The following is a 13,936-nucleotide window of genomic DNA, read 5'->3' on the forward strand; positions in this document are numbered from 1 at the left end:
GGCCCCGCTCGGGCCGGATGCTCCCCGCGCCGAGGCCTCTCCCTTCCCCAGGACCGCCCGTCCCCCCTACGAGACGGACCCCCTTTTCCTGTCCGTGGCCGGCCTCTTCCCCCACCGCCGACATACTTCCCTCCACTCCGCGACTTGGACAGACCTTCATCGCCCTGTCCCTGGGGCGGGTCCGAACGTCCCTCCTCGCTTCCTAATCCCAGGTCCAGGACTGACCCTCCTGCTCCTCCTCTCGGGCCGGGAGCACTTTCCCTCTCCCTTTTTCCAGGGCCACAACGGGCCCCTCTCTCTCCTCATCCCGGTCCTGGACGGTGCCCTCCTACACTTCGTGGTCCCCAGCCCGCGGGCCTGGAGCAGAACCCCTACTACTTATCCGTCTCCCCTCCCTGAACCAGGGATGCTCCCTCATTCCCCTCCTGCCCCCACCCCCATTGTCCTGGGCCGGGAATGGACCTCCCTCCGCACTCCAGAACAGACCCTCTCCCCACTTCCCCAGGTTCTGAGAGAAGCCACATTTCCCAATCCCTGGGTCCAGGGCAGACCCGTCCTTCCGAGTCCAGAGAGGATCCTGATGGCGGCCTCCCTTCCCGAACCAGGACTGACCCACACCTCGGCCCAGTTGGCGTCCCCTCCCTTGTCCCCATCCTTGTCCCTTCCCCACCCGCGTCCTCTGGAATCCGGGACAGGTCCTCCGCCCAGCCCTTGGGACGAGCGCGCCGGTGGCCAGCAGCCTTGGCGGGGCTGGAGGTGCGGCTCCACAGCCCGCGCCCGCGGCCCTCCTAGCGCCATGGGGTCGGGGTCCGGGCGGCGCTCTCCGTGCCTCGGCGGCTGCGCCAGTCGCACTGCAGGCGCTGCGTCCCCGCCGCCCGCTTGGGGCTCGTGTCCGCTGCAGCCGGAGCAGGGCCGGGCGCGCTCGGCGCGGGGTAGAGGCGCGGCGGTGCTCGGGATCCCGGCGCAGGGTCCAGGGCGCATCTGGGCGTCCGAGGGTGGCACCCTGGGGCCGGCGCAGCGGGGAGGCCCTGGCCCTGAGATCTTGGGAGAGGGCACGGCTCGGGTGGGGTCACCGCGGCGACCAAGGGCGGGAGTGGGGCCAGCGCTGCGTCCGGGCAGCTCGGATATCCAAGGCCACTGCGTTGCCGACCCACCCCTCCGCTGGCCACCTTTCTCCGTCCAGCGTCCCAGACCGCCGCCTCCACCGTGGGTGAGCTGTCACGGCGGAGATTTCCTGAAATCCGTGCCTCGCGTGCGCCCATTCCAGGAAGGCGGGAGGTGGGTTTGGAAGATCGGCACGGAGGTTCGAGGGCGAACTCAGGGCCCAGAAGGGCGCGTGCTTCACGCCTTTGAGGTCGGGGAATTCTATTTGTCGTTGCAGGAGTGTTGGGTTGAGGGCTTACGGTACATGCTCGGCCTTAGCCTGACCGGGAGGGGATTCAGGGTTCCTGTGGCGGCACTCCCTTCTCCCAACCTCCCTGCCCCTAGCAGCGACTTCTTAAGGGTTCGTCCGGAGCCTTGAGCTTCCTAGCGCTGGGTGTGGTTTGGGGCCGAGCCGTCTGCGCCCAGCCTCTCCTCCTGCGGCGCCTCCGAGTCCCTCTCGGTCCTGCCTGCTGCCCCCATGCGCCTCTGCCGGGGGAGGGCGGTGGCCTCTGGATAGCTGTATGAGTGGCGTTTGGTTCCAGTGACTTTTCCTCACCAGTTACGGAAAACCAAGTCGGCTTGTAAAACGGCGTTTTGAGAGCGTGCAGCAGCATTATTTTCTGTGACACAAGGCGGGAGGCAGCTGGAGAAAGGTGTCTCAGGTCTTAAAGTAACATTCTGGTGTCGCTGAAAGCACTTGCTGGGACACTAGGGGATGCCCCTCCGGACGTGGCTGTGGAAGAGGCCGCATTTGGGGGGGACACCCTCCTAATTGTGTTGAAAAGGAAGGAAAAATAATTGTAGACTCTGTTTCATAAGTAGCTGAGTAATTTCAGAATGGCCTTGTCTGTTTTCGTTTAGGGAAGACACTTTAAAGGTAGAACATGATACTAGAGGTTGTCCCAAGAATTAGGAATTGTGTTTCTAACTTTTCGTCTTCAGCAGACAGCTGGCTTTCCAGGCAGGGGGCAGGCACTGAGAGGGCACCGCCAGTGAATCAGCTGATCCCAGGAGTCAGCCCAGAGCTGTGTGCCTCTGGAGAAGGGAGGAAACAGGATTCGTTTGGACCTCTCCTTTTTCTCGTTGTCTTCTCCCCGCATGCTGTCTGGTACTAGCTCCAGAGCTCTGGACTTGAGGCGTATCTCCAACTCAGATCTGTCTCCGGCCATGGCATGGCATTTTCTGGGAGCTGGTGCCCTGTGGGCAGTCTGAACTTGGGCTGTCTCTTATTTGAGATCTGTCTTTGGAGTTAAATATCTTGATTGTTTGAAGGGTTGGAGTATGTTATGTCATTCCAGAGCTTTTCATTTTTCAAACCAAAGCTCAGATTCTTGTCTTGGATTATGAATTGAATTTTATGCTTCTCCTTCTTGTCTAATTTAACACATTTTGGCACAAATAAGCACAAAGTCAGTCCTGGGAAGATTCTGGGCCTGGAAGAGTTGAAGTGTTAAACGTTAAATGTGGGAGGATGTGTCTGGGGGAGACTGTTGCCTGCAGTTAGGAATTTTTTTTCCCACTTTATTTAGATAGATGTACAATTCAAACTGAATTTTTAATTGAATTCCTGCTTTGGTTTAAAACTGCACAGTGAGCTTATTTTTATAAATTTTTAAGTGTGTGTGTGTGTTTGTAGAGACAGGGTCTCACTATGTTGCCCAGGCTGGACTCAAATTCCTGGCCTCAAGCAATCCTCTTGCCTCAGCCTCCCGAAGCGCTGGGATTACAGGTGTGAGCCACTGTGCCTGGCCAACACTGAGCTCCTTGTTCGTTACAATATGGTGGAAAATACTCTGAAATGAAAATATTATTCACCATTCTTATAGTTTTAAAAAGCAGTTGGAAATGCTTAAAAATATTCCTGTGTGACATAAATTTTGATATCTGAATAAAAATTAGCTACTACATTAGCTACCTAAGTTGAGTAAAAGAATGCCTGATGAATAATACAAAAGTTTAACATTAAAATGACATTTGCAAATTGTATTTCTATTCACTTTCTTAATCAGTCTTTTAAACACCAATATGATTTTTCTTGGTGTTAAGTGTTCAGATCTTTTAAGTATTATCCTGACTTTGAACACTACCTGGAAGAGACGTGCAGGAAAACCTGTCAGCTTGTCCTGCTTTACTGATGTTGGTGAAATACTTTCTTGCTTTTCTTTAAAGTCTTTTCAAGAGAGTTTATGCTTTAGAAAGGCAAACCATTTTGGCATGGTTGATGTCTTCATTTGAAACAAAAGTGTCAGTGCTGTGTTTCTTGCTTGGTTATGACTTTCTATTGATTGACCTGGCTAGAGGTTCCTGGTCACTAGGAGGTGAGAACTCCCGGCACGGGGGAAAGGGATCTGGACACTTACCTGGACCTGGGCAAGATTTCCTGGCCATCACCAAAGAGCATATTAATAATCACCCAGGATGAATTTGTGTTTCCCATCTTTGAGGAGGAATTGACCCTCGGTGGGTTATGCTGGCCAGGTGGATGGGGTCGTTCTTGTATGGCTGGTTACCATGCTCAACCTTGCACTCTGAGAAGAGCTCGCTTGTCTGCCCCCCCAGACCGTTTTCAGAGTGGGGGCTATTAACCTTTCTTGTCCTCCCGCTATGTAGGAGAACATTCCTTTAAATCTGCCTTACTGAGTGATATGTATTCGGCAACTTCCCGTAAACATTCCGGGCCCCGATTAGCAATGACATGGCCTTTGCCAAGAGAAGCCTGAGTGACTTGCTGGGTGTGTGTGCTTTATAAAAGAAGAACCCTTTGGGTTTGGTAAAATCCACCTGGGGGCCAACCCCACTGGCATGTTTTGTGGGAACCTGCTAGGACTGAGCAGTACTGAGCATAGGACTGAGCAGTACTGAGCATAGGACCTCCTGCCCTTCGGCTCTTGTGTTAACCCCGCCTCAGTCATCCGAGGATTTCCAGGGTTCCAGCCCACTTGGTCACGGGCCCTTGAAGAGAGCTGCTCATTGGTGGCCAGCACTCTGTACCTTGGCCACCTGGCTGAGAGGGGCGGCACCCTGGAAACGAACTGGCAGATGGGGGCGGGCCCCAGAGTTGGGGGTGGGGCAAGGTCTGGATATATCTGTTTGGTCCTGATGTGCAGAGATGAGGCGCAACTTGGTCCTCCTTTCAGGGCTCCCCACTGGTGGCTGAGGGTGAGGGATGATGACAGAGACCCCCCAGAACTACACAGCTGGGGTTCGGAATGCTGTGGGAGGGGTCTTGATGGAGACTGGGACCTGGCACCAGTGGGACCTATGAGAGGGCAGTCACCAGCATGTGCCTCGACTTCCCTGCTTTGCGTCACCTGGGAAATGAATTGCTGTCCCTACAGCACTGTGTCCGTGCCCCATGCCAAGCGCAGACCCTGTTCCAGGGGCTTGGGATTTGAGTGATAACTTCTAGCCAGGCTACTGATGAATTAGTTTTCAACTGATAAACTCCAAGTGCCCAGCTGTGGCAGGGGGTTGTCCTTGGTCTGGCACGTTTCTCTCTGAGATGAGCTGCTGGAAAGTCAGCGTTCCGGATGCTGCACAGGCTGAGCCCGGCGGTGCTCCCTCTCCTGGCGGGCGCCTGGCACGGAGGGGGCTCGGGAAGTCCTGGGAGGATGCTCGGCAGCGCTGAGTCAGAGTAGGCGTGGCTGGCCCTGCACACCGGTCCCTCTCTGTTGCATGGGGTTCTCTGAATTCAGAGGGCTCTGGGACTCCCCCGGCTCTGCATCCAGGTCATGCTACCCCTCCCAGAGAGCCTTCCTTTCCACATCAGCACTCAGGCTGTGGTCAGCAGGAGTGCAGTGCGGACGCCTGAGAGTCCATCTGCTCTTAAAGTGGCTTTGTAGAACCTGCTCCCTGGCCTCCTAGGAAGTGACTCTCAGCGGGCAGCTCACAGCTCATTTCCTGCGCTTTGCTGAGGTTTCTGTTTGTGGTCGGGGGAGTGTGGGACCTCACATGCCTTGCCCTGTGCCAGCGGCATTTGCAGGGCAATTAAGAGCCTGGGCTGCAGACAGAGGGCGAGCATCACTCGCTGTGCCGACGCTGTCATCACTCAGGGCTCTCCTTCCCTGGCAGGGCAGGGCAGAGTACTTACTGGAAACGTCTGGTATGGTTTCTGTTAAATGGGCGAGTCGGAGGCAGGGAGTCAAGAGCTTCACATAATTGGTATTTGGACTCAGCAGGCAGGACAGATAGGGGAGGGAAGCAGGGCCCCAGTGTCCTCCCCCACAGGCTCAGTGTTTTTAGGTCATTTTATTCGACCTTAAGAGGAGAGATGGGTAATTTAAGGAGGCTTCAGTGGCCGGTTTCAGCCACCAAGAATTCCCAGAATACCGGGTGTGCTTGCTCTAAATGTGTGCAAGTGCACATCTGAGAGCTGGTAAGTGACGGCCAGGGTGTGGTTTCGTTTGAGTTGACAGCCTTGTGCAGCTACAGGGTGTGCCGGGTGCAAAGGCGAATAATGGTGAGCTGATTCCAGTTCAAAGAAAAATAAATGCTGGGAAGACTGTGGGTTTCAGTGCTTCCCCAGTGTTTTCTTGTCTTCAGTGGTTGCTGGCCATGTGTCTAAGTAGCATGGGAGCTCCAGGGCCTGGCTGGGGATTCCTGTCCCTCCCACACCTGTGCCTCAGTTTCCCTAGTGTCAGGTGGGCATGCTGAGACCTGCCTTGTGGAATTGTTGGGAGCATGTGAGGAGACCATCTCTGTCCAAGACTCACAGGAACAGTTTAACCACTGACCCCAGTCAATACTGGGAGAACCAGTGGGTGGTGTAAGCACGCGGGGACTTCCACACAACCAACATTTAGCTACTTAGGGTTTCATGTCAGTATTTCTTGGAGTCCCAGAGACCATCACAGCTTCCAGTTCCTCCAGCCAGGCCATTCTGGGAATGAAAGGGTCTCAGTGGGGGCCTGACACCCCTGCGCCTTTTTCTGGTGGGTGGCAGGTGCTTGGTTGCTGGGAACAGACCCTGACTTAGGACACCTCAGGCATCCCTGTGGGCCCAGTTACAGGTCCCCCTGATGATGAAGGATGCCGCCCTGCGCCTGCCTGCGCCCCAGGCATCCCCACAGGCCTGGTTACATGTCCCCCTGAGGATGAAGGATGTGCACTGCCCCTGCCCGCGCCCCAGGGGAGAGATGCTGTCATGTCACCCACCACACGAAGACCTGCTTCATCTGTGGTTGACAGGACCAGGGCTGACTGCAGCTGGTGTGGGCAGCAATGGGGTTCACCATGTCGGACTGATCCCCAAACCTCTCATGCTGTCCTCCCATGGCCCGTGCCCCATTTGTTGTCTGGATGCTCAGGACCTAGGAGAGGACTCCAGGGCTCTGGGGTGGCAGCGGGGAAGGGGTTGGGGTGCACTCACCCTGCACCGTGATGTGAGGGGGATAAACTTCTATCCGTTAAGGCACTGAGGTTTGAGGGCCGTTTGTGAATCTTTAAACTATGCTGATGCACCCTGTTTTACAAATGGGGTCTCAGGACAAGTCACTTTGCTGGAACCTCTACAGCCAGGAGGACTCAGGTCCGTGGGACCCCAGGGCTGGCACCCGCGTTTGTCAGGCAAAGTCTCCTTTCCTGCAGGAAGGAACTGGACTGTCATCGGATTTTACATGAGTCCCATTTGGTGAAACGATTACTTTTGTGCTTTGTTCAGTTGGATTGCAAAAAAAACTTAGATATTGATGGGCAAGTCAAGTGTTTGAAGGAGGAAGACAAAAGTGAATGGATATTTTTTGACTGATCTGAATAGATTAAGCACAAGTAGAATAGAACATTTTATGTTATGGTAATTTATGTAGAATAGTTGGATAAGATGAATGGAATGATTTTTTCCTTCTTACAGTAAGTATTCTGAAGCTCTTCCATTTCTCATTGTTTTCGTGCTGGAGGGAGGCAGGGGGTGTAAGGGGCACATCAAGTGGGGCGCCCTCCATGGCTGAGGAGCGTGGGTCCAAACTGCAAGGCTGGCTCTCTCAGTCTCTGCCATGGGTGTGGTTTTGCTCCAGCTGTGCTGGCCCTGGCTCTCCCGCACCAGATGGGGTGCTATTTTACACTGGCTTCTTGGGGAGACTGGGCTAACACACCCAGGATGGTGGCCTTAGGGCAATTTTTTTTTCTTTGGATTTCAGTTTTTGAGAATGTTTCCAATTATTTTTAGGGATATCATGATTACAAAAAACACCTAAAAGCAGAATCAACTACTTAAATGTCAGATACATTTAAGAATTGTACACTCTGGCCGGGCGCGGTGGCTCACGCCTGTAATCCCAGCACTTTGGGAGGCCGAGGCGGGCGGATCACGAGGTCAGGAGATCGAGACTATCCTGGCTAACATGGTGAAACCCCGTCTCTACTAAAAATACAAAAAACTAGCCGGGCGTGGTGGCGGGCGCCTGTAGTCTCAGCTACTTGGGAGGCTGAGGTGGGAGAATGGCGTGAACCCGGGTGGCGGAGCTTGCAGTGAGCCGAGATCACGCCACTGCACTCTAGCCTGGGAGACACAGCGAGACTCCGTCTCAAAAAACAAAAACAAAAACAAAAAAAACCCAAAAAAAAAAAAAAGAATTGTACACTCATGTTCATAGCAGCTCTATACATAACAGCCAAAAGGGGGAAACAGATAACTGTGGTCCCTCCGCACCATGGCGTGATACTAGCATTAGAAAAGGAGGATATTCTGGCCAGGTGTGGTGGCTCCCGCCTGTAATCCCAGCAGTTTGTGAGGCTGAGACCGGCAGATCACGAGGTCAGGAGATTGAGACCATCTTGGTTAACACAGTGAAACCCTGTCTCTACTAAAAATACAAAAAAATTAGCCGGGCGTAGTGGCGGGCACCTATAGTCCCAGCTACTTGGGAGGCTGGAGGCAGGAGAATGGCGTGAACCCGGGAGGCAGAGCTTGCAGTGAGCCGAGATGGCGCCACTGCACTCCAGCCTGGGGACAGAGCGAGACTCTGTCTCATTAATAAATAAATAAATAAAAATTTAAAAAATGAACAACAAAAAAAAGGGGAGGATGTTTTGATACAAGCCATCGCCACGAGCCTGGAAGACGGGATGCTAATCGAAAGAAGCCAGTTGCGAAAGGTTGCATCTTGTGTGATTCCATTTCTATGAAATGTCCAGAAGAGGCCGGGCGCGGTGGCTCAAGCCTGTAATCCCAGCACTTTGGGAGGCCGAGGCGGGTGGATCATGAGGTCAGGAGATCGAGACTATCCTGGCTAACATGGTGAAACCCCGTCTCTACTAAAAATACAAAAAACTAGGCCGGGCGCGGTGGCTCAAGCCTGTAATCCCAGCACTTTGGGAGGCCGAGGCGGGTGGATCACGAGGTCAGGAGATCGAGACTATCCTGGCTAACATGGTGAAACCCCGTCTCTACTAAAAATACAAAAAACTAGCCGGGCATGGTGGCGGGCGCCTGTAGTCTCAGCTACTTGGGAGGCTGAGGCGGGAGAATGGCGTGAACCCGGGAGGCGGAGCTTGCAGTGAGCCGAGATCACGCCACTGCACTCCAGCCTGGGAGACACAGCGAGACTCCGTCTCAAAAAAAAAAAAAGAAATGTCCAGAAGAGGCAGAACCATTGAGACAGAAAGCAGACTGGCTGTTGTGAGGGGCTGGAGAGCGGAAGTGGAAATGGGGAGTGACGATTTACAGGGCATGGGGTTTCCTTTTGGGGTGATGAAAAGGTTTTGACGCAGCGAGAGGTGATGGTTGGGAGGCATTGCGAATGCAGTAAATGTCATTGAATTGTACCCTCTAAGATGGCTGATTGTATGTTGTGTGGATTTCACCTCAGTTAAAAAAAAAAAGGAATTGTAGCAGTTTTTGAGGTTAACAGATAATCAAGGGAAAAGGTGTTTTGCCCCTGAGTGAAAAAAAATAGGAAAATAGGCCCAGGGCCACGGTTCCCGAGCTTGGCTTTCTGGGGAAGGCAGCTGACTTGGGGGTTTGGAAGGCACCCTGCCAGTCTGGCCTGCTGACTGAGGCTACCTGGCTGGGGCATCTTCCTGGCCTCTGAAGATGGATCCTCAAGTCCCAGCCCAGCCTCTCCTCCCACCCTGGGCTGCTGCCGGGACCTTTGTCCTGGGGCTTCCAGCAGACAGCGTGAAGGAGTTCTGTGTCTGGGACTCATCATGGTTGGGTAGTTCTGACAAATTTCTCAGACCAACCTCCTCCCACAGAGCTGCCTGCAGGGACGAGCCCCCCCGACCCCACCATGGGTGTGCTAGACTCAGCCTTCTCACAGCGCCGGCAGGGGCTGCCCAGTGGGAAGCTCCAAGGCTGTCAGGCCATGTGGGCCTTGCCTGAGCCAGGGATCGGAGGGACAGCCAGCAGAGTGGGGGCGAGGGGGCTGCTGAGATGTGAATGGCAAGGGAGTATGGGTCGGGGAGCCTGAAAGCCTCGGTGCACTTGGAGCACAGGGGACAAGGTAGGGTCGCTGCAGATGGAGTTGGGAGGTTGCCTGGGGATGGGTCACAGGCACAGAAGGTAGGGGGCATGATGGGGTCAGCACTGCTGTTTGTGGGGTCCTTCCAGGCCTGCTGCGGGAGAGACAAGACTGGAAGCTGCGACTGGTGGGTGGCGGGGATTCCAGCGAGGATGGCAGCAGGCAACTCTGGATGGAGAAAGTGGATAGATCTGGGCCTGGAGGGGGTAGGATCTGGGTGGGGCAGGGGTGCTGTTTGGGGATGGGGAGCCCGGAAGAGGAGCTGCAGGGTGGAGGGTGGGGGTGGGGGTGAAGGAGTTGGGGTTTGGACAGTGTGTTTGATGGCCGTGCAACTCCTCGGGGAATGTCAGGGTGGGGGGCCAGGGGCGTTCAGGGCTGTATTGCAGACCGTGTAAAGGCAGACCTCCCCACTGCGAGGTGCCCAGGAATGTTGCATAAAATCACGAAAACACTTTTAAAAGTACTGAGCTTGCAGAAGAGAAGGCGTAACCCCTAGTGCCAGGAATAAGAGGAAACTAAAACCTAAATTTGAGAACATGGGAGGGTCCAAGGGTCCACTTAGAAACCACCTGGAACTGAGAGCTTCAAACCATCACTGCTGCCCCCCGTCAGGATTGGGGGCATCAGCCCATGGGGTGCTGGTCTTCTGGGTGGGGCTCACCTGGGCGTGGCTTCATCTAGGTGGGGCTTCTATGGGCAGGGCTTACTGTGTGGGGCCATCTAGATGGGCTTCGTCTGGGTGGGGTATCATCATCTAGATGGGCTTCGTCTGGGTGGGGTATCATCATCTAGATGGGCTTACCTGGGTGGGGTATCATCATCTAGATGGGCTTCGTCTGGGTAGGGTATCATCATCTAGATGGGCTTCGTCTGGGTGGGGTATCAGCATCTAGATGGGCTTCGTCTGGGTGGGGTATCATCATCTAGATGGGCTTCGTCTGGGTGGGGTATCATCATCTAGATGGGCTTCGTCTGGGTGGGCTTCTCCATGAGCACACACTCTGGCATGCATAAGCTCAAACCAAGCCAAGAGACTGAGGATAGAAACCACAAGGCAGGCCAGGCGCGGTGACTCACGCCTGTAATCCCAGCACTTTGGGAGGCCAAGGCAGGTGGATCACGAGGTCAGGAGGTCGAGACCAGCCTGGCCAACATGGTGAAACCCTGTCTCTACTAAAAATATAAAATTAGCTGGGTGTGGTGGTGCGTGCCTGTAATCCCAGCTACTCAGGAGGCTGAGGCAGGAGAATCTCTTGAATCTGGGAGGCGGAGGTTGCAGTGAGCGGAGACTGCGCCATTACACTCCAGCCTGTGCAATTGTGGGAGCTTCTGAGGCACGGAGGGATGAGAAGGTTCAAGATGCAACTCCTGGGACTTCAGGAGCAAGAGCAGGGAGAGAGAGGAGGCTGTTTTCCACTCACGGCTGAGAGTCTTCCTGAGTTGAATCATCAGGTTCATAAGCCCACACCCCAGATGGGATCAGTGGCACAGCATTCTGAGCATCCGAGGGGCCTAAGGGGACGGGCCACAATCTCACAGGGGCCTCTGCTGGACTGGCTGAATACTGGAGGCCCGGAGGACTGTGGAGCAAAATCTTTCAAGGGCCACAGGGAGCAAAGTCAGAGCAGAGTTCTGGGCTTAGCTGAGCTGCCATTCGTGGAGGGGAGCAAAATGGAAGACAGTTTTAGATGAAGACAAAAAAGTAACCGCCCCCAAATCTTTGCTGAAGAAGTACTGGAAAATGTACTCCAAGAGGAGAATCAAAGTCAGAAGGAGGGAGTGGGAGGCAAGGTGCAATGGTGGGCACAGGAGTCGGGCAGGGAGTGGGTAGATGGGAGCAGCAGTCACCTTGGGGAGCGTGAGCATCCGTGCTCCTGGCAAGGGGGAGTAGAAATTCTGGACAGCAAGCCTGGACAGCAATCAGAGCTGGTGCTGAGGTCTTTGATGATTTGCGATAAGGCTGGATTTGAGACCATGAGCTAAGTGTGTGAATTACCACAGGGCAGGCACTAGGATAACAGTCCCAGAGAAGGGATAACTTCTAAACCAGGAGAGGGAGGAAGGAGAATAAAGGAAAGAATTCAATCAAAGCAGGAAGGGATGAGAAGAGGGCAGCAAAGCAAAGCACAACAAACAAAAAGCAAAAAATAAAGCCGAAGAAATAATTGCACATAAATCGGGAATCACAGTGAGTGGAGCAAACCCACCTCCCAGGCAGAGACTGAGAGTGCACTTGTGCGTTGAACAATCCGGCCTTGTGCTGTTGACGAGACACGTCCACAAGACAGCTTCCGCAGAAAGGTTGAAAGGAAAGGGGCAGAAAAGGTGAACCAGGCCTTTACCAAAAGCAAGGAAGTGAAGTTCTTTCTCCCTGTGTCAGGTAAGCACGGAGCTCAAAGCAAAATGACAGCATGTTTCCCCACAGGGAGGGGCTGGCTTCCTGCTGCACACTGGCGGCTCCCAGGCCTCCCTGCCCCACCTTTTTAGTCCTAGTCTCAGTCACAGGAGCTCTCGGGCAGCCCCTTCCCAGTGGGTATTTTTTTTTTTTTTTTGAGACAGAGTCTTCTCTGTGGCTCAGGCTGGAGTATAGTGGCATGATCTTGGCTCACTGCTACCTCTGCTTTCCGGGTTCAAGTGATTCTCCTGCCTCAGCCTCTCGAGTAGCTGGGATTATAGGTATACACCACCACACCCAGCTAATTTTTGTATTTTTGACAGAGATGGGGTTTCATCATGTTGGCCAGGCTGGTCTTGAACTCCTGATCTCAAGTGATTCACCTGCCTCGGCCTCCCAAAGTGCTGGGATTACAGGCAGGTGCCACCATGACTGGCTAATTTCCTTTCCTTTTCCTTTTCCTTTTCTTTTTCCTTTTCCTTTTCTTTCCTTTCCTTTCCTCCTTTTTTTTTTTTGAGATGGAGTCTCGTTCTGTGGCCCAGGTTGGAGTGTAGTGGTATGATCTTGGCTCACTGCAACCTCTGCCTCCTGAGTTCAAGTGATTCTCCTACCTCAGCCTCCTGAGTAGCTGGGATTACAGGCCAGGCCACCACACCCGGCTAATTTTTGTATTTTTAGTAGAGAGGGGGTTTCACCATGTCAGCCAGGATGGTCTCGATCTCCTGACCTCGTGATCCGCCCGTCTCGGCCTCCCAAAGTGCTGGGATTACAGGCTTGAGCCACCGCGCCCGGCCTATTTTAATCTTTTAAGAAATTGAGGCCGGGCGTGGTGGCTCAAGCCTGTAATCCCAGCACTTTGGGAGGCCGAGATGGGCGGATCACGAGGTCAGGAGATCGAGACCATCCTGGTTAACACGGTGAAACCCCGTCTCTACTAAAAAATACAAAAAATTAGCCGGGCGCGGTGGTGGGCGCCTGTAGTCCCAGCTACTCGGGAGGCTGAGGCAGGAGAATGGCGTGAACCCGGGAGGCGGAGCTTGCAGTGAGCTGAGATCCGGCCACTGCACTCCAGCCCGGGCGACAGAGCGACACTCTGTCTCAAAAAAAAAAAAAAAAAAAAAAAAAAAGAAATTGAAGTGTGGCTGGGCATGGTGGCGCATGCCTATAATCCCACCTATTTTGGGTGGCCAAGGGGGACGGATCGCTTGAGCCAAGGAGTTTGAAGCTGCAGTGAGCTATGACTGTGTCACTGCACTCCAGCCTGGGCAAGGGCGACAGAGCAAGACCCTGTCTCAAAAAAAAAAAAGTGAGACTGAGAGGGTGAAATGCATAGAATATATAGGCAACCACTGAAAGCAAGCCATCAGTGATACTTCCTGTATTCACAGTGTGGTGCAGTCATTGGCTCTCTCTGGTTTCAAAACTTTTCATCATCCTCTATAAACGCCCCGTTTCTATTATGTAGTCAGTCACTCCCCACTCACCCTGCCCCTGGCCCCCGGAACCTCCAGTCGGCTTTCTGTCTGCGGATTTGCCTTTTCTGGACATCTAGAAGGAATTGCATGCTGTGGGGCCTTTTGTGTCTGACTTCTTCCAGTTTCATCCGTGTTGTGGCATGTATTAGCATTTCATTTTTATGGCTGAATAATATTCCATTAGTGGACAGACCACTTTTTGTTTTCCATTCACCTGCTGATGGACATTTGAGTAGTCTCCATTTTTGGCTGTCATGAATGACGCTAGCATGAGCGTGTGTGTTCGCATCTTTGTAATCTGATTCTCTTGGGGAGGTGCTCGGATGGAATTACGGTGTAGCTCCATCTTCAGCTTTTTGAGGGACTGCCAACTGCTTTCCACGTTGTGATTCTTCTTATTTTTTTTTGAAATGAAGTTTCACTCTTGTCACCCAGGCTGGAGTGCAATGGCACGATATCTGCTCACT

General features: G+C 53.6%; 2 protein-coding genes across 3 annotated transcripts in view; both read left to right on the plus strand.

The window, feature by feature from the left end:
- The window catches only part of LOC105483850 (zinc finger FYVE-type containing 28), a 147,526-nt gene that overhangs the window by 169 nt on the left and 133,421 nt on the right, over window positions 1-13,936 (plus strand). The gene's annotated exons all lie outside the window — the stretch shown is intronic.
- LOC139362461 (uncharacterized) lies at window positions 7-9,789 on the plus strand. Its single transcript, XM_071093916.1, has 2 exons — window positions 7-8,279; window positions 8,724-9,789. The coding sequence occupies exon 1, from the start codon at window positions 407-409 to the stop codon at window positions 1,520-1,522; it is 1,116 nt and encodes a 371-aa protein (XP_070950017.1). The 5' UTR covers window positions 7-406; the 3' UTR covers window positions 1,523-8,279; window positions 8,724-9,789.

This window comes from Macaca nemestrina, chromosome 3 (assembly GCF_043159975.1).
Source record: "Macaca nemestrina isolate mMacNem1 chromosome 3, mMacNem.hap1, whole genome shotgun sequence".
Taxonomy (NCBI): Eukaryota; Metazoa; Chordata; class Mammalia; order Primates; family Cercopithecidae; genus Macaca; species Macaca nemestrina.

What these genes read in the sequence shown, in the direction of transcription:
- LOC139362461 (XM_071093916.1), top strand. Translation starts at nt 407, where the DNA reads ATGCTCCCTCATTCCCCTCCTGCCCCCACCCCCATTGTCCTGGGCCGG.